Source organism: Amblyomma maculatum, chromosome 8 (genome assembly GCF_055883805.1).
Source record: "Amblyomma maculatum isolate TAMU_Amacu chromosome 8, ASM5588380v1, whole genome shotgun sequence".
In the NCBI taxonomy this organism is placed as follows: domain Eukaryota; kingdom Metazoa; phylum Arthropoda; class Arachnida; order Ixodida; family Ixodidae; genus Amblyomma; species Amblyomma maculatum.
The window spans coordinates 42,691,397-42,711,094 of NC_139351.1; the positions used below are offsets into that span (position 1 = coordinate 42,691,397).

Sequence of the window (19,698 nt, forward strand, 5' to 3'; positions counted from 1 at the left end):
GCTTATAGCCATTCGCAGGAGTATTGGATACTTTGGCTGGAAGTGTAGTTCAGCTCCAGGGTCGATCTGCCAATTGCGGTAGTGATAAACTACTACCACGGAAAGGCGAAACTGGTAGCTCGAGGAAGTATCCTTTCCGTGTTGAGAAGTTTGTCTATGTCTGGCATCAAATGAGCTTGCTATCCAATTAGCGTACGATGAGACATCAAAGGCTTAAAGCGTGTATGAGAAGTTTCCGCATTGCATATCGAATGAAAGAGCCAATGCAGAGGACAACGTTTTGGACAACATGCGAGGATGATTTATCATGATTGCCATGGGTTAGCTGGTGCGAAGTTATAACATAAGATTAACATACTGAACCAACGAAAGACACAGAAACACAAGAAGAGAAGTACACGGGGAAGCAGGTTATGCTGCTGGGGCAAACCTTGCGCTAGCTAGGGATGTCTGCTGATGCATTTTTCATACCACGAGCGAGAGCCATACAGAAATCCTGCCCTAAAGCTTTCTACTTCTCTAGGAGAATGTGTTTGGAAGGCCAAGTGCCAGCGCTACAAAATATTGCTATCTTGTTGTTATTCGGAAGGAAGGGCGTCGGTTTACATAATAAATCTTAATTCCATTTATCAATGGACCCTATAGATTTATAAACTGCACTATGAATATGGGCGGAGTCCTTTCATATACCCCTAACGCTAGCCCTTGGACTTCAGTTCTCTCCACAGCACCAAGCGAGCGGCGCGGAGAAGCTTGTAGTTCCTGTCGTCACACTCGCACTTGTGATGGTCGTAGTAGACATCGTCCAAAAGCACACAGGCGTTGGGCAGCCCGCCGATCTTGGTCACCTAACATAGTTACCGAAGTGGAGAGAAAGAGAAATGAGAAGATTAACATAATTTTGTCGATAAGACTTGTGCTCACAGCTCTCATATTCTAATTTAGTATTTACTTCGTAAATAGAGGGATAACCATATTATTAAAGCAGCATCAGGAAAAAGTACAAAACACCAAACAAAGAAACGCAGTAATGTGTCATAGTACTGTTAACATTGCATAACCACCTCGCACAAATAGCTCCAGAGATTGCCGGCAGTAAGCCTTTGCAAAGCTGTGATGCTAATGTTTTAAGGAAAGTATATAATATATTCGTGATTGCTAAGGTTTTGGTGTAAATATCAGCCGGGAAGTATATCCACGTCGACGGATGATGTCATTTGAGATCCCTACAAGACGGGCAAAATCTCGACTTGGATGTCCTTAAAGGACGTCGTTAAATGATAGAGTAATTCTCTAATATTTCCGCCAGACTCTAGCTTTACCGAGTTATTCCTGAAAACGAAGAAAAGAAATTGACTGTGCTCGGTATCCGCTCTTTCTACCCATCAGTAGATCTAAGGCCGCAAATATAATACAATTAGCTGTGACTAACGAGGCACTTGGTCTCTATAAAGCTCTAATGCTTGGATTGTAGATAAAGTAGATGAAAAAAAAATTTTCTCGCCCTATTCTCGCCCTACAAACAAAGGTCCCGAAAAGAAAAAGATTTGCAGTATTCCACTTCCTTATATTTTCACTGTGTCCCCGATAAGCGGACACCATTTAGTAGGGTGGTCGAGGTTTAAGTACAAAGTTAAAAAGTGCTACTCTCAAATATACAGGACTCTCATGCCTCACAACCCTTCGAAGTGAAAGATTGATGATGGGCTTTGCATACACCGCTTATGCCCTGTGGAAGGACTCGGATCACTTCTTATTGAGACAGGCGTTGCAGCGACTGCGAAGGTATCTTATCTCGCTAGGGCAGGCGGGACTTGCGCAGCAGCGCGCTTACTTGTAATTACTCGTGTTTAAAAAAAATGGTGCTCTAGGTCGCATGTTTTTGTGGAGTGCTCCCAACACTCATAAACGCGTTGGGAGCACTCTCTTCTATATAAAATCTGGCCCAGGATCACTGGATGAGCAGCCCCGCGGTCCAAGATCTGGGCTGGTTTAACCCGGTTTATGAGGGGAATCGCAACGCGAATCCACAACTCTAGTTGGCCCAGAAAGCGTTTCGTGACTTTCTTGCCTCTCCATACTGTCGAGGCCTTCGGAACTGCCGCATTTAGTTAATGGAAGAGCATTCTTACGTAACCCTTCTTGTTCCAGGCGTTATTTCTGTACCTTGCCATCAAAAAATTCATGAAGTCAACGCCTCCCATGCGTTTTGTAAATTTCTATGGAGTGCGGCCTCGTGACCTCGGTTGCATTGCTCTCTTTCCTGTTGTCTATTTGAACTGCATACGAACTCGTTTGGAAAACAATAGTCTGAAGTAAAGACTTAGCAATTACCGCAAGCAAGTAATCAATCGATATGTCTTATGCGTGTTGACCCTGTAAACTCGCAAAAAACCAGCACGCTTCCCTGCATAGTGGTTCTTTTTATTATCGATCCAAATTGTCCTGCTTTTTCTCGCAGTAGAAGCCCTCAAGGCAGCCTCTAGACCGAATTTACAAAAGCGTCGCTAGTATGTAGAACCTCGCTGTTGTCGCCGTGCTCTTCTGAGCTGCTTCTTGAAGTGCCCGAATCTCTCTCCCAATCACTCGCCTCAGAATCATCGTCGGAGTTGCATTAGAGGTCAAAAAGAGCATCGATTTCCTTCCTGGACAGTCCTGTCTTAGACGATGCTTTAAAATATTACTGTTTTTGCACGCGCATTAGAAGTGCAACATTTACACGCATTCTAATTCCCGCCTGGTCAGGCTACACCGCGCATAGACAGCGCGGCAAAATACAGGAGCTTTGAGCCCAGCTTTGAAATTCTGCATCTCAGTTTTTGTTAGGTGCCGCTATCAATAAAGCTACACTTTTTGTGCATAATGTCTCGATTTTAGGACACATGTATGTTTCTATGTAAACAGGCCATAGCCAAGAAAACAACAACCACAAAAATAGGACAACACCCTAAAACATGCGTTTGTTTCTATGGTTCAAGGACAGTTGAACATCTGCAATTTTTTGACGTCCCTCATGTGCCATTTTAATCGCCATCCGGAATTCGCGGCCTCGTCTGTGTAAATGTAGCAGTACCCAGCGCGAGGAGGCTTTTAAGCGACGCGCTGAATATTTTCATTTTGAGATTTTGCTTCATATCTACCTGCTCGTCCCGTAACTGGTGGCTAGGAACGTAGGCAACTTCCTCGCGTTCCGTGTGCCACAGACATACTGTCTGTATAGCACACACTCAAGACTTCACCTAATTATACTATATACCTATACCTAACGTTTGGTAGAACCTGGTTGGCAATGGCTGCGAATAGATTTCTCTGTTTTAACCTACGGACGTTTTGTGAATTCAAAATATATTCTTGGGTAGCCGAAATTGGTCAGTTTACGTCATACTTGAACCAGGACCGAGGCGTGGCCGTATGCCTGTGAGCTAATTATTCGAGATCTTTGAATGAGCGAAGCCCCAACAGCGGGTCTATAGCAAAACTAGTTTGCATATTTGGAATAGAAGTACTGCCTGCCTCTGTGGGTGTTATTTCTTGACACTTGAAAGGAGAGCCTGTGGCCATCTCACAACATTAATACAACAGGTAAAGGCAATGGGTTTGTAACCTCCTTTACGGGGGTGAGCTTATGGGATCTTCAATGCTATTGACAGGCTCGGCAAAAGCCACGAGTTCGTTCTTTATTATGGGGAAACAATCGTTAGTGTAGTAGAGGAGGAGTTTAGTCCGGAGATAGAAAGAAGGCAGAGCCAATGTTTCTTTTTTTTTTTTGGTCTCCATGTTCTGCTCTGCACTCTTTGCAAAAAAAAGTGTCCGGTGCAGTTCCACGGACCCATTTGTAGGAAGTCCTTGGATGGAGAAATAACGTGTTTTGGAAGATAGATTTCAACCGTTTTAGAAGGACATGTGTCTTGCAAGATGTTTTCTCTCTCAGAAAAATAAATCAGAGTTTCTACAATACGCTAGTATGAACCGATATCGCCTTAGAAAAGGAACTAACGTTTATGGTGGAACTTGAGCTGCGGGAACGTCCTCCCCATGTTTTACGTTTCGAGTCTGTACTACACTAGTAACTACAGGCTGCTAGGCTACAATGGGTACGCATTTAGGTGTCCACCTATTTTACTGCCTACGAAAAGGGTGCGTGAAATGACGGCCCTTTGGGGACTTCCATTATGGGTGCGAGAAGGGCACTATCTTTCCTCCCTATAATCATTAGGTAAAGCATCCGCACAGGCAGGTTCCTACATTTCAGTTATGTAACCCATGTTTGCCAAAAACACTTAATTGCGGCTTCGCTCAAAAAGTTGTCGCGAAATATCTCCTTCTTCCGATGACGGAACCATACATCGGACCCTAGTGCAATTGGGCCTTAAGATTACCAGGTCCACCTGCCGGCTACCCAAGTCATTTTAGATATTATGAATATCACTCGGTAAAGTCATATAACTCGGTCCGAAACTATTGCCATTGATGTGCCACCATACGTTATGTACAGGGTCCTCTACCCTCACATCTGAAGGGTCTTTACAGAGCCAATACGTATGACACAGCTGCGCACTGAAGGCTAGTGATGGGCCTTGGAAAGCATAAGCTCCATATATCTCTCGGCCAGCAACACTATATAAATGTGAGGCGGCTTCAGTCGCAATGATGCTTTGAAGAGACCTCAAGTGTGCGCACTAAGGGTGTACGACACTGTACCTGGTGTACATGAGGTTCTGTGCCGTGTGCTGCCTACGTACGGCGTACGCGTTACCCACTTTCTTACCGCAAAAGTTGCAGCACGATGTGGTGATTGTTAGGAAAATGTTTAAAATCAAAAATTTTCAGGCGTTATGCAAATGACTGTTCAGTATGGGACTATAATTGATAAATTTGAAAAGTGTTTCAAAGAGAATATTAAGGTAGTCCAGAAAGGAAAGTGTTATTTGCAACGAACCAACGGAGCACGTGTTATTAAAATTGATATCTACAGGAGAGAGGACTCCATTATCGCCAAGAAAAGAAGTACGCTTTCTGGCCGCTACCTCGAGTCATTAATGATACAGACAATTGAAAAACAACTTAATCGTATCGACGCCAAAATCTATCAAACGTATGTAATACAGCTCTGCAAGTATTGAAACGGCCTCGAGCGCCTTTGTCCATGCAAGCTTTATAGCAAACAAGGCTTACGTATGGAAGGTGAAACGCCTTGTTAATTTTTTTTCCAATGTTAATTCAGTGAAAAGAGTTTTAATAAATGAAATTACAAGTTTGTCTTACGAGGTTTTTAAACCTACGTTTTCAAAGTTGCTTAACATATGGCTGTTATTGCACTGTTACGTCGTAGCTCCCCTTGTGTCAGATATTTTAGAAAACAACAGTCACATGGTTAGTCCACATTTAAACGTAAAACAGTAACGATGCACATTTCGAGCATCTAAACCACCGATGCAAGCTTGGGCACATGAGACACTGGTAAATTCATTTGAATTACCCGCTTTTCTCACAACGTACAAAACTCACCTTGGTCTTGAAATCGTTGTCTTTATCGAAAGTGTATACGCCACGTTTCGTGCGGACAAAATACGAAGGATCTGTGCTCTCCTTTGTGCCCGCCTTTCGGTTGTATTCGTCCTCCTGAAAGAAAGAACAAAGAGTTATAGGACTATCAACGGATATGACCAGTAAGAGCTTTAGCCGCTGAAAGCAGGAAAATCAACCTTATTTTCACAATCGCTGGAGTCATTAAAGAAAGAGAAAGTATTCATATTACAGCGTTTCTGAAGTCAAACATGTGTAGCGCCACCGACGTGTACAATCAGAGCATCGCTCTATACAAGATGGTGCTCAGGTGCAGCCACTCATTTTGCCGATGTAGTTTGCTGGTCTCAAGGACAGATTTAGTGACCCATTGTAGCGTAAACGTGCAGACTGTCCCAAAAAATTGTTTCTTTTTCGTACCTGCCATAATTATAATCCAACTTCTAGATTATTTGTTTATTTGCTATTTTCAAGGTTTAGGTGCTATCGTGAAGGTCGAAATATAGGCTCTCAATTCTTTCTAAATCGTTTTAACCCACTATCAAAAGAAACAGTTATGACGGACTGTCTTTATTTCGTGTAGTGCACTAGACCAATAAACTAGCACTACTGTGGCGTCATCGCTTAATGTACTGGCGGTATTTGATATTCTCGCAGATTTTAACAAGAATGAAACAAAGATCAACATGTCGCACAGGCGCAGGTTGTGCAGCCGGATTCGTGTTCAGAAGCGCCTAACTATGGCGTTCCTGCCGTATACTGTAATCGCGTGTGTATATTATGTACCGCGGGTGTCTATAAACAAAAATATTTGTTTTTTTAGATGCGATTTTTTCTTTTTAAGGTCACTATATTTACAGGAGGGGCACCCATTCATCAAGAATTATTCCATTTCTTATCTTCAACGCAACGTTCCCACGGGCCCACGCGCTGCCTCCCGCAACCTCCCCATACCTTATTTGCTCTCTTCATTTCTCCGACCCCAAAGTTTCTATCATGACAGCCAAGAATTGTTAGTGGAGTGTTTCTTGAAGGAATACGCGTGGAAAATTAAAAAAAAAGTCTAATTGTGCATGCGTGTCTTGCTCGAAATCTTTGCCTCAATCTATCAAAAAGATCAAACAGCTGATGAGTTGCGCTTAAATTTCGCGAAAGGAAGTAACGTAATCGTTGGAAATGTTTTTTAATGCACTGTGCGCTTTGTAGCTCGAGCCCGCGTTGGTGGTTCTTTTTCTCCTTTCTGAATTATGCTTATTTGGCCACCCCCCCCCCCCCCCCCAATGGCCTCAAATTTTGCTTCTCTGATTCATTTTTGTTTTCGTATTGTCTTACAACCCTATTTTCAACTTTTCGGCAAATATTTCCCGAGGCCCACGTCTCTCAGCAGCCAGGTTTCTCCCGCTAGTTTTTTTTATACATCGCGACAGGCTTCTTCTTTAGTCCATAATTCGAACTTTCTCAACCTTCCTCTTTTTGCCGCCACATACAGACGCTGACCGTATTTCATTAAATAAATAATTTATTATTTCGCCTCTACTTCAAGTCGGAACGGTCGCAATTCATGATGTGAGGTGAGCATTTATTTTGTTAATGCATCTGTTTCCCGTTTAGAGCCCACTATGCGCTACAGTCGGTGTTGCTTGTACGTGATCGACCCGGATTTTTTTTTTCTGCTTGGCTGGTTGCGGGAGGGGCTATACACTCGACATTTGCCTTGTAACGCTGCTTGAGAAAACTATGTAGAGCAAGCATTGAAGGCAAAATAAAAGATGCGCAAAACCAGCAGCGACCACACGAAGCATTCACGCAGTATTGCGGTTACCAGGTCGCCTGCGCGGAGCCTCGACGCTGCGGAGAAGGAGCCGACAGCGTGCGGAGGATCGTGTGGACAGCAGAATTTTTTTCTTTTCTTTGTGTGCCTCTTCGATCCACCCCTCTCGTTATCCACCCTTGCTGCTTCTTGAATAGGCAGGGTGGGATAAGGGGGTGTTAATGTACGGCGAGACAGCCTGTAGTGTTCAAGCAGTTTTGTGTATGCAAGGATCGGGGAGGAATACGCGTGATCCGGAAGAGGGGAGGCATGAGTAAGGAGCGCTTGGAGCGATAGGCAGCTTCACTGCCGGGCATCGAATGGTGTCATGGAATACAGATCACACTGATCCTTTTTGGAGGGCATGCGGCGAGGATTCGGCGGCTTGCGGCACCGATGCGTTCGCGCAGATAGTTACCGCAGGCCGTGTGGCAATGTGACATGATGGTAGCTTGTGCATTAGTGGCGGTGTCCAGAGCGATGCCTGCTTCTTCAGCAATACTCGGTTCGTTGGTGCGAAGAGAGGCATAGTTGATGAAAGTGCCCGCTGGAGATGTAACGGTAATGGCCATATATTCGTTAACAGGGCCAGCAGCGTCTACGTACAGAGAATTCGGTTGTCTGTCCTGTATTTGAGAGAGTTGAGTGGCTCTTGCCTGTCGGCGGTCTTGGTGATATTCTGCATGCATGTGCTTGGGGAGAGGTTTGACGACAATAGATATTCTGTAGCAGATCTTCGTGGTTTTGGGTGGTATAGGGCGGAGCAATATTGTGAATTTGAAGGACATGCCTTCCAGTTGACGAGGCGGCTAAGCGGACAAGTTGCGCAGGCGATGTGCTTCATGCAAATCTTCAATGGTGTTATGAATGCCAAGCTGGAGTAAGCGGTCGGTAGACGTGCTTTGAGGAAGCCCCAGGGCTGCTTTGATCGCTCTTCTGACAAGAGTGTTGAACAGGGTGAGCTCCTGCTTACGAAGTGGCATTAATAAAGGCGCAGTATCTGTCACACTTCTGACACCTGTACAGAGAAGTATGGTGGGGTGGCTAGATGAGGCATCTAGCCGCCGTAGGAGCAGGAAAGAGAAGGAAGTGCCTAGTGGAGGGCTAAGTACCACCGCGCTACAAAGGCATTTTACTCATCGCAATTTAGTGGTCTGAAATGCGCCCTAGAATATAGGACACTCACTGCATACCTCTCATCATTATAACGTATTTGTTTGACTGATTATTTCAGAAACACCTGCACTTCCAGTTGGTGTGATGTCACATCCTTTTGACTTTGACATTACTGGTATGTATATTTTGACGTCTTATCGATTTTACTCATGTATTTTTGGCTCTAATTAATGAGTTACCCTATTGACAACGTTTTTTTATCCAGGTGCCTCATATCGTCCTCTATCGATCCCAACCTCACATCTGAGCCTAACCCTTCTGAGGACAACACAACGGCGACGAACACGTTCTTTGCACAAGACCCCGTCAACAGAAGCTAGATAATCTTTCACTTAAGGAATATTGAAAATTATGTATAAATTTGTTGCCCTCAGCAACGAACTTCCATGTGATTCTGCGGAATTCCCGATAACAGCGTTTTTTCTATATTAAAGCTCGGACATCTGTTACAGTGCACCTTCAGAGTTGCTTATATGTCGCTTCAACGGGCAGTCGTCTACACAGCTTTTTATTCTCAGCTTTTACATGTGATCAAGCAAAAGTGTCCCCATGTGAAGTAAATCGGCTCTTCCAATTGCAATAATATTTAAATATGACTTTAAGTGACAGTCAAGCGCTACCGTTTTTCCTTATAAGTCACTTTGGTTCTAGCACTTTGGCTGTTTTGTTATGTGTAACTAAACCGTACCTGATATTGTAAATGATTCCAGTGTTGTTTGTTGTTAAAGATACGAAGTATATATTCCCATCTGAAAACAGCTTCAATAATCAAGCAACATTCGAGGGGCAACGTGCTGTCTTAGCTATGCCCTTTTGGATCCAGCTTGCCAGCACTGACCTTGCAGTACTCAATCTTGTCAACCGCCTGGCCATAGTCGCCGGAATCCTTCGCACCTTCAAATCGAACGGCCGCCACGCTGAAGGCGATGCAGTGGTTACCGGCAGAAGACAGCTGTGCGGCGGCCACCGCCGCGGCGTATTCCTGCACAGCGGCCTCCTGCGCGGTAAACAATAAAATCTTGTTACCTCTAAAAATCTGAAACACGTTTATACCTGGCGAGGATCACCTTCTTTCATTATTCCTGATTCATGTTACTACAATTCTCTATTTCCCCGAAATCTGCACACAGTTTATAACGAGGGCAGACGTAGGGACAGTGAGAGCAGTACAGGCTAGTTTTGAAATTAGGCAGAAATATTCCTTACGAAAGCTGCGGAATATACTATTATGACACGGGTTACGCCGTGGTGGTTTCCAGGGAGATTGAAAAACCAGTGTCGTCATGCAGCACCACACACTGATACGCACCGAACGTGGAGGAGGGAGCCATTGCAGAAAAACGTTTATTTATTCAAAGGGTTTGGAGGTATGCATGAGCCGGGCTTTGAAGATCCAGTCCTTACAAATACTAGGTGGGGTCTCTAGTACGGAACCCCAGTGGCGTTGGCCGCTGCCCGAGAGCGTTCGATCAAGGCCTTTAAGGTCTGCAGGTCACAGCATCCTAGCAAGGTCGCCTCCCAGCCGGCGCAATGTGAGGCCAAGATTATAGTGATTCTTAATCAAGCAATCTGAATATCTACGATAGGCGCAAAATATGCCACAGTCGACCAAGCTCTGACAACGCAGGCAGCGCTGGTTTGGACGCATGCTCAATAAGGGTTAAAAGGAAACGAGAACGCATACAAGCTGACCTGAGGTTTTACTTTCCGGCATCGCAGAGGTGTCTTGTTGAAGAGTTGAGCCCGAATCACGAGAGTCTCACTTATTACAGCTTAGAACGGCAGTTGTAAGCAAGGGCACACAAGAAACTCTAAAAGAGAGAAGAGGTAGCATCTGGGAAACTACAAGCAGGGGTCCTTCCGAATCTGCGCCGTTAATGAAAATGGAAATCCCGAGGGGTGAAGTCCTTGGTGCAGGAAATTCAATGATATTGTAAAAGAGGAACGTCGAGGACAGTGTCAAGGTCGGCGAGGAAGCGGGGCGATCAAGAACAACACAATCTACCCTATGGCAATTGCACAACTGCTTCCTCTTCGTCAAAGTCCAGCGAAGGGGTCCAGCTTCTTCACAATGCCCCCCTAGAGAAAAAAGAGCCATCTTGACGACTTAAGGAGACGAAGATACAATGGGGTCGTAGAACGGCTTAAGGGGCAGCACATGTACAATTTCATGGCTACGGCGCCGAAGATCACAAGGTGGCATAAGAGGTTGAACAATGTAATTGACTGGTCAAAATGCGCTCGACGACGATAGGGCCCATGGTACTTGGAGACCAGTTTTGTTGAGAGGCCGGGGCTGCCGGATGAGACCCATAGGCAAACGAGTGAGCCGGGATCGAAGTGTGGTGCATTTTTCTGATTGGTGTGATGCTGCTGTTTTTGGCGCCATTGAGGGTCGTTCGTTTACGACCGGGCAATCTGGCGGCATTCTTCGGCGTGCTGTGCAGCTTTGGTAACAGTGGTACATTCAGATCCGTCAGGGTTGTAGGGGAGCACAGTATCAAGGGGAGCAGATGGATGCCGACCATAATGCAAAACAAACGGAGAGAAACCCGTGCTTGATTGCGCAGCTGTGTATTATGCATGGGAGATGTAAGGAAGGCCAATGTCCCATTTGGTGTGGTTGGATCCGACGTACTTCGCGAGCGTGTCACCGAGGGTGCGACTAAATCGTTCTGTTAGACTGTTTGCGGGTGGCTGCGGTGGAAGGGTGGTGGTGATTTTGCACTGAGCGAGCAGGGCTCGAACGATGTCAGATAAGAAGAAATGCGGCCTCTGTCGCTGAGCAAACACATGGAGCACCGTGACGGAGAATGAAGTTCGTCAATAAGAAACCGGCCATATCTGTGGCTGTTGCAGCTGTTAGCGCTGCGGTTTCGACATATCTCGTAAGATGGTCGACCGCGACAATGACCCAGCGATTGCCGTCAGCTGTGTATGGAAGAGGTTGGTTGGTTTGTGGGGTTTAATGTCCCAAAGTGACTCAGGCTATGAGAGACGCCGTAGTGGAGGACTCCTGGAATTTTGACCACCTGGGGTACTTTAACGTACACTGACATCGCACAGCACACGGGCACCTTGCTTTTCGCCTCCACAGAAAAGCGGCCGCCGAAGCCAGGATTCGATCCCGCGTCCTTGGGAACAGTAGTCGAGTGCCGTAACCACTGCGCCACCCCGGCGGGGCGTGTACGGAAGAGGGCCGTAGAGGTCAATGCCAATGCGGTGGGTGTAAGCGGACATATTAGAGGCTGTAACTCACCTCCCGAACTGTGAGAGGCAGGTTTGCGGCGTTTACAAGTAAGGCACGATCGAAAGTACCTGTGAATCGAGTTGTATATACCGCGCCAATAGTAGCGAAGACGGATTCTAGTGTACGTCTTGGAAACTCCGGCATGACCGCACTGCGGATCGGCGTGGAAAGCTGCACATATTTCGGTCCGTATCGTAGATGGCGCGGGATCACGAGGGCCCATTTCCGTCCACTTGAATTGCAGTTGCGCCGATAGAGGGGGTTATCCCGAATCTGAATGTGGGAAGCTTGGCGGCGAAGGACTCGTGAAGGGGTAATCTCCGAATTGCTGAAGAGGTAGCCAATAAGTGAGGCGATCCATGTGCCCTTTACTTGTTTGGCGGGCATGTCACTGACATTGAGCGTAAACGCTACGAGGTCCAAGACGGAGAGGCTGGCAAGGTCGGCTTGAAGCGGCGAGCAAGTGATAGCGTCGGCGTCTTTATGCTTGCGACCGGATCGGTAAACGACACGGATATCATATGCTTGGAGACGAAGAGCCAATCATGCCATCCGGACAGAGGGGTCTTTGAGCGATGAAAGCCTGCAAAAGGCATGAAGATCAGTGACTACATCAAAAGGACGGTCGTAAAGGTAAGGGCGCAATTTTGTGAGTACCTAGACAATAGCCAAGCATTCCTGTTTCGTCACTGAGTAGTTCGTTGCGGCTTTCATGAGAATGCAGCTGCCGTGAGCGACTACGTATTCGCCGAAGCTAGAGGAGCGCTGAGCAAGCACATGGCTGAGGCCGATACCACTGGCGTCTGCGTGCACTTCGGTGGGCGCCTGGGTGTCAAAATAGCGCTGAATTGGCGGGGATGTGAGGAAGCGGCGTAAGGTATTTTAGGCGGCGTCGCATACTTGTGACCAGAGCGAATAATCTGAGTTTTTGCCAAGCAGGAAGCCAAGGTCGGTTTCCGACCGGGTTTGAGCACGCAGGACGCGATGCTCCTACTTAAATAAGACATAATCGACTCGCGTTCTAGAAACGCCAGAGTCATTCTCGGCCTGGACGTGAGAAAGGCTTTTGATAAAGTTAAACGCGAAGCGATTCTCGAGGGTCACCAAGAAATCGGTGAAGGTGCACGAACATACGACTACATCAAGGTCGTTTTGCGAAACAGAACTGCCTTTATGAAGTTTGAAGACATTCAGTCCCCATAGTGAAGTTAGGGAGCAGGGGCACGCCGCAGGGCTTGGTTCTCTCCCCGTTCCTTTTCAACTTGGCGATGAGAGCCTCCCAGAAGCTCTGAGGAGCATAAAGGGGCTAAATCTCAGTATTTTTGAGGATGACATCAATATCTGAATTAGCCAGGGTAGTGATGCGAGCATCACTACCCTGGCTAATCTCTTAATGATAGACCCTTACTGGCAGACTATGCTGCCAGTAAGGGTCTATCATGCTCTCCGCAAAAATAGGAATTATTCATCTATAACCCTAAGTCACTCCGACGCAAGCCCAGCTGGGAATTTGACATTCAAGTACAAGGGGAACCAGTTCCAAAGGTAGATCAAATCAGAATCTTAGGACGATTCATTCAGGAGAATGGATGTAATGATGGAACAATCAAAAAGCTTGAGGGATCCGCCACGCAAGCCATTGACAAATTTAGAAGGATATAGCGTTGAAACGACAAGGCCTGAAGGAAAGAAGCTTGCTTAAAATATCCCAAGTTTACGTAATAAGTCGCGTCAGCTATGCCACGCCGTTCTTAAATATCAGGTCGGAGAAGAAGAGATTGGGCTCTCTAATTCGACGGTGCATAAAGAGGGCCCTGGGCTTACCAATTACCACACCCGCAGAGAAGCGCCTTTCTATGGGAGTGTACAATAGCTGGGACGAAATAGCGGAGGCTGTAAACATTTCGCATTTGGAAAGGTTAAGTTGAACGACCACGGGTAGAACTATACTCGTAATGGTAGGCCTGCAGACAGATAGGGGACTACGAGAAAAATCATGTATCCCACCGGACTGCCGAGAAAATATCATCCCCTCCCTCCCTCGTAACATGCATCTCATATTCAACACAGAGAGGAGGGAGAAGAGAGCAGAAGCCCTAATTAGACGATTCGATTAGATGGACAGAAAGTCGGTTGCTTACGTGGATGCGGCAAGTGGCAAAACGGTCGTGGCGGTCGTCTCGATGGTCGACGGCCGAGGTGCCCCGGTATCAGCCGCCACCATTAGAAGCCGCAACGGCTGAAGAAGTTGCAATAGCGCTCACTTGCGTCGGAACGCAAGTCAATTTCATAATTAGTGATAGCAAAACGGCTATTTGGAATTTTCGAAACTGTTTAAAAATTCGCCTAATTTTCACCCGTTCGTCGCAACTAATCGGCCCTCGAGTTGGCCCGAGCTCTCTACTTTTGGGTAACTGTGGAGCCCTCCGACTGCCGGAATATGAACGAGCGTGGGAAAAATTTTACGGAGATTCTTCAAAATTACAGGTTAAGCAGGAGACTAGTGCCACCACCGGATAAAAGCCTAAACAATACGGAGGCAGTCGCATGGCTGCGCCTGCAAGCTGGGAACTTTGTAAACCCGGTCTGGGCATATAGTGTCCAGATGGACGATAGAAAAAAAACGATAAATGCAAGCACTGTGGAAAGAGAGGGACCCTCGACCATATAATCTGGGAGTATGCTAGCTCCCAAGGGGCTAAACCAAATATGAATTATAGAGAAGCCTGGGAAGCCCTGCTGCGGAGCGAGGTCCCTTCTCCACAGCAACAAGCCATCCGACTGCCGTAAGAAGCCGCGAAGGGCCAAGACTTCTTTGCCTGCTTCTACTCGCGGAGGTCTCGCCACCCGTTCCTTAGGCCTGCGTGCGGGAAGGGATAGGGGCCTCCTTATCTGGTGGAAAAATAAAATTTGAGCACATCACATCAGCTGCGCAGCCCCCTCGCCAAGCTCCGCCGGCGTTGCAGATGTCCATAGAAACCCATTCGTTTGGAGGTCACCATAGCTATCACTAACCGTTACTTACTAGATAAGGCGTGCTAAATTAAGCCTATTCAGACGTTAACTAGTATTCAGAAAGTGCACGTGATGGTTAACTGTCACTAATCAATAGTAAAAGCACCGTCGGCGCTGAAGATGCCCATAGGAATCCATGCATTTGGAAGTCATCGTAACTATCGCTAACCATCACTTACTAAATAAGGGGTGTGCAACTAACACTAATCAGACATCAACTAGTATTGAGAAAATACAAGTCATGGTTAACTATCTCTAACCAATAGTAATGGTTAGATGTTTCGAGACGTCCATAGACATCACATCGTAACGTCATCGGCCGTGACGCCATCATGACGTCACACCCGGTCGTGCATAAGAATCGAAGGTAATAATGGCCTCACATCCGGTAATGACGTCATGACTGGTGGGAGGGTCACCAGAAGATTCACGCATATACAAAGCTGGCCCCGCCGGGCGTTTCATCCTTGCGTCCGTGCGGGCATCTCATTTGGCTCTTCCTCGAACGCCGCACCATAGAACATGTGACGTCACCCATCTGTCGTCAGCTACGAGGACCCAGCGGGCACGAGTGCGCTATAACGCCGCCGGGCCGCACTTCTTTCCTTCCGCAAGTGACAGATGCTGCGCCTTTGATTTCCTGTAAACTAATTACAGAACGCCGGTGAACGTAGACGCGCTCGACATAGAAACCAAGAATGTTTAGCTGCTGGCGAACGGCGCAGAAGGCTGGATAAATTAACTTCATCTGATCGCGAGGTAGTCACTGCTTGTCACTACGTATATCCAGGGATAGCAGAGCTAAGTCATCTTTCATTTTTGAAGTACACGGGATCCGCAGCGCTAGCATGCGTAACGGCGCTGTCCTTGATTTCGGTGATCCACAGTGCTTCAATTTCAATTGTCTTTTTCATCAGTATCGCATTTCGAGTAATTTCATTCTTAATAGCCATTTTAACTCCCAATTGTCGGATACGCTATTGTACGACCTAAGTTTACGGCCTGAAGCAGCCGAGCTTGTGCATAGAAATGAAAATCATGTTAATATTTAACCGATCCTTTCGCCGGCATGTTGTGCTACACTAGGCTGGAAAAAAGATATTATCTTCATCATCATGATGATCATCATCAGTCTGAATATACCCACGCAGGGCGAAGACCTCTCCCATATTTCTCTAATTAACCCGGTTCTGTGCTAGCTGCATCCACTTGACCCCTGCCAACTTCTTAACTTCATCTGCCCACCTACCTTTCTGCCACCCCCTCCTACGCTTTCCTTCCCTTGGAATCCAGTTTGTTACCCTAAGCGACCATCGGTTATCCTCTCTTCGCACTTTATGTCCTGCCTATGCTGATTTCTTCTTAATTTCCACTAGAATGTCGGTAACTTGAGTTATTTCTCTAACCCACTCTGCACGCTTCCTATCTGTTATTGTTAACCCTACCATTTTTCGTTCCATAGCCCTCTGGGTTGTCTTCAACTTAAGTAGAACTCTCTTGGTTAGCCTCCACGTTTCAGCCCCATAGGTGAGTACAGGTGAGATGAAACTGTTGTATACTTTCCTCTTGAGCGATACCGGTAAGCTGCTAGTCATAATCTGCGAGTGCTTGCGAAATGCGCTCCATCCCAATCTTATTCTTCTTATTATTTCCTTTTCATGGACCGGAGCGGCGTTTACTACCTGTCCTAAGTAGATAAGATATCTTATTGTTTCTGAAATCGTGCTGTGTATTTTTTTTTAATCCGTTGCTTTGATGACGGCCGCACTCAGCCGCTCGCGCCGTGTGGTTGGCTTCGCTTTCGCCGCGTGGGCTGTTTCTCTTTTTTGTGCTCGCAGAAAATGATGTCGGCCTGCTTTCTAACCCTTCGAAGCAAAACTGCGAGTTATTCTACCGTAGATTACTTACAAGAAGCAAATCCATGTTTACTGGTGGTGCTGGTATATGCTAATCATGCGTGAACGTCAGTGTACGAACGTTGCCACAGCGCCTTTTCTTTTTCTCGGCGGCCGCGAAAACCGACTTTTCTAGATGTTGATAGCATAAATGATTATGGAAGTTTCTCATTTGTTTAGTTTTTCTCATAGGCTTCCATTCGCCAGGAGTCCGTGCATTGCCAAGCATGCAAAGTTCGCTTGCACCATGGACCTGCGCACCGGTTGCTCGACTGGGATTCCTTTCTTATACTTCATTCACGGTGATCTCTACTGAATAATAAAGTATGCTGTGAACCTACACAAAAAATTAATTTGAAGTCACCGTAAACTATACACGTTGTTTTCTGAAACATGTAAAACCGAAATAAGAGTAATAAACTTTAAAACTTTTTCATTGCAAAAAGCAGAAGCAGCCATAAAAGGATCAGTGTAAAAACTGTATTTTAATGGCTATGCAGAATTATATTTCCTGCCGACTGAATTGAAGCTTATCAACTTCACTCTAGCAGAGAGTAAAGAGAGCAAAACCGAAGACGATGCGAATTTGAAAAAGCGTGGCTTGCTGATCTAATTGATGCATGGTACTTGGGAAAAAAAAATAAAAAAACAGCCGAAACGGCGCGTTCGTAACATGCTGAAAATACCACTGAAATTTTCTTTTTTTTGAAAGTTTATTTTGAGCTTCCAGCGCAGCTCCTGTACGTCTCTTATGAACGCGTCGTCTCCGCTGGATTATTTTTCCCGTACAATGCAAATCATTTTTCAAATGTTGAGTGCAATCTAACATAGGAAAACTGTAAAGTATAATATAAATTCCGAAGCCAGAAGGACATATATATCGTGCATGTACAACCCGCTGTAACCCTTATATATAAGATAAGAAAGCACGCGTGAAAAGAGATGCAAACCATGAGTGGCGGGACAAACGTGAAAAAAAACTTTTGATTTGGTCAGTGTGAAGTAACATTCGCAACAAAAATAAAACAAAAATAAACAAAATTTCCACCAAGAAAGTCTGGTAAAGCTAATGTGTAGAGTATGGTATGACAGAACAAAGCAGTCTACTGCAAGTTGACGTCAGCCACAGTCAAGCTGGCATAATAGTCTTCAGAATCGTCAGGATCACTTAGCCAGCCTCTGCCGCAGAGGCTGATGAGGAGTCTTTCTCTCCAGCAGGTTTACATTTTGCAGGCCATCTTGCAGGGAGCTTACTAGGTTTCTGTTGAGCTGAATGTATAATAAAGAAAATAAGCGTTATTGTTTGGAATCACTGGAAATTGAGAAAAAATATACACTCCAGTACTAGGATTACAGCCAAAGTCACAGTACGGTGAAACCTCGGAACTATACCAGGCGGCGTCCATCCTGTCGATTTCTCACGAGCCCGTTCTCATTAGAGTGGTGCTAAGGAAAGATAAAACCCCCAACGGTATTACTGAAGCTAATTTATAATGAAAGAAAGAAATACTTTGAATTATTCCAAGTGCTGAAAAGAGCGCTTGCATAAAAATGTTGCTGTACATTACCGAGCCTCGCATGTTTATAAACAATGCGCAGACTAGAACAGACACCGGTCCAGAAAACCCAGGAGAAATTCGAGTAATATAATGCGTGTGATGGCGTGCTTACATCGGACACACCATGCTTATGCATTTAGCTCCGCAACATAATTGGAAACATGGTCGGGAATGAACGTCGCATATATCGGGTGGCGAACATGTAACCGCCAGCATAACATTGGCTACATTGCTTGCGATTACAGCGGCGCAATATGTGCTAATCTAAAGAAATACACTAGGAGCCTTGACTAGAGATCCAGCGATGCCAAAAAAACATCTTCACTCGGCTCTACATCAACTAAGACACTACGCGCGCAAAAAAAAATAATATTCAAAACGAAATATAGGTCAAAACTGTCCTGAAACTCACCACGTCGGTATATACGTTCTCAGTTGCGTTCGGTCGATCCCATTTCTATCTTTCTTTTTGAGCGCCAAGGGAAATTAAAACAACCTGCTAGTCCTTCACAGGTTCATCCAGCGCACATCAGCACACACAAACGCTCGTAATACTCGCTCGGTGGACATTACAAGCCGGTATTAAACGCGGTGTAACACTCAAACAAAACCACCAGCGAGTTATCGACTGCCTTAAACAACGCAAGCTTAGCTGCTTGCCCCACGCAACTGCGACCGCTCGAAGCACGGAGGAAGGAAGACTCCGAGTGCCTGCCGTGATTCAACATGGCGTCGCAGCGCGAAAGAGGCGGCATGGGGCCGGTCAAAGGATTTCATCACCCTGAACGGTGGCGTTGACATCGAGACACATTAGGACTAGTAGGCAAACGCCGCTTGCGCGACGGCTAGCCTGCTACCGAATGTTTATCTATTGTAGGCCGTCATTGCACCCGCCATCGCTTCGGTGGTGGACGACGGCTGTTGCGACACGCGTCTATCTCTCCCTCTTCTTTTTCTTCCTTGTCTATTTACTCTTCTGTCCGCACGAGGTAGCGGAGGTGGCTCCGCTACAGAGCCAGTAGCATGCGCATGCATTTTGCTTTCCTTCTTCCTTCAGTCGGAACAACATTCCACAGGCTCAGCGCCCCGCCGGGTGGTGCAGTGGTAAGACGCCCGACTACTGTGCCGGAGTTCCCGGGTTCGAACCCGACCGCGGCGGCGGCGCCCCGCCGGGGTGGTGCAGTGGTAAGACGCCCGACTACTGTGCCGGAGTTCCCGGGTTCGAACCCGACCACGGCGGCTGCGTTTCGGTGGAGGCGAAACGAAGTGGCGTCCGTGTGCTCTGCGATGTCAGCGCACGTTAAAGATCCCCAGGTGGTCGAAATTACTCCGTAGCCCTCCACTACGGCTCGCCTTTCTTTCTATCCACTTTCACTCCCACCTTCATCCCTTCCCTTACGGCGCTGTTCAGGTGTCCACAGAGCAAGTGTGACAGATACTGCGCCTTTCCTTTCCTATGAACCAACC

General features: G+C 46.3%; 1 protein-coding gene across 1 annotated transcript in view; it reads right to left on the reverse strand.

Moving 5' to 3' along the window:
- Positions 1 to 688: 688 nt before the first annotated feature.
- The window catches only part of LOC146181055 (uncharacterized), a 44,919-nt gene continuing 25,909 nt past the window's right edge, over positions 689 to 19,698 (reverse strand). The window contains exons 8-10 of the mRNA XM_084575686.1: positions 9,351 to 9,509; positions 5,509 to 5,622; positions 689 to 848 (exon numbers count right to left, since the gene is read on the reverse strand). Coding sequence (XP_084431812.1) covers positions 699 to 848; positions 5,509 to 5,622; positions 9,351 to 9,509 — 423 coding nt within the window. The 3' untranslated portion in view covers positions 689 to 698. The remainder of the gene's footprint in view (positions 849 to 5,508; positions 5,623 to 9,350; positions 9,510 to 19,698) is intronic.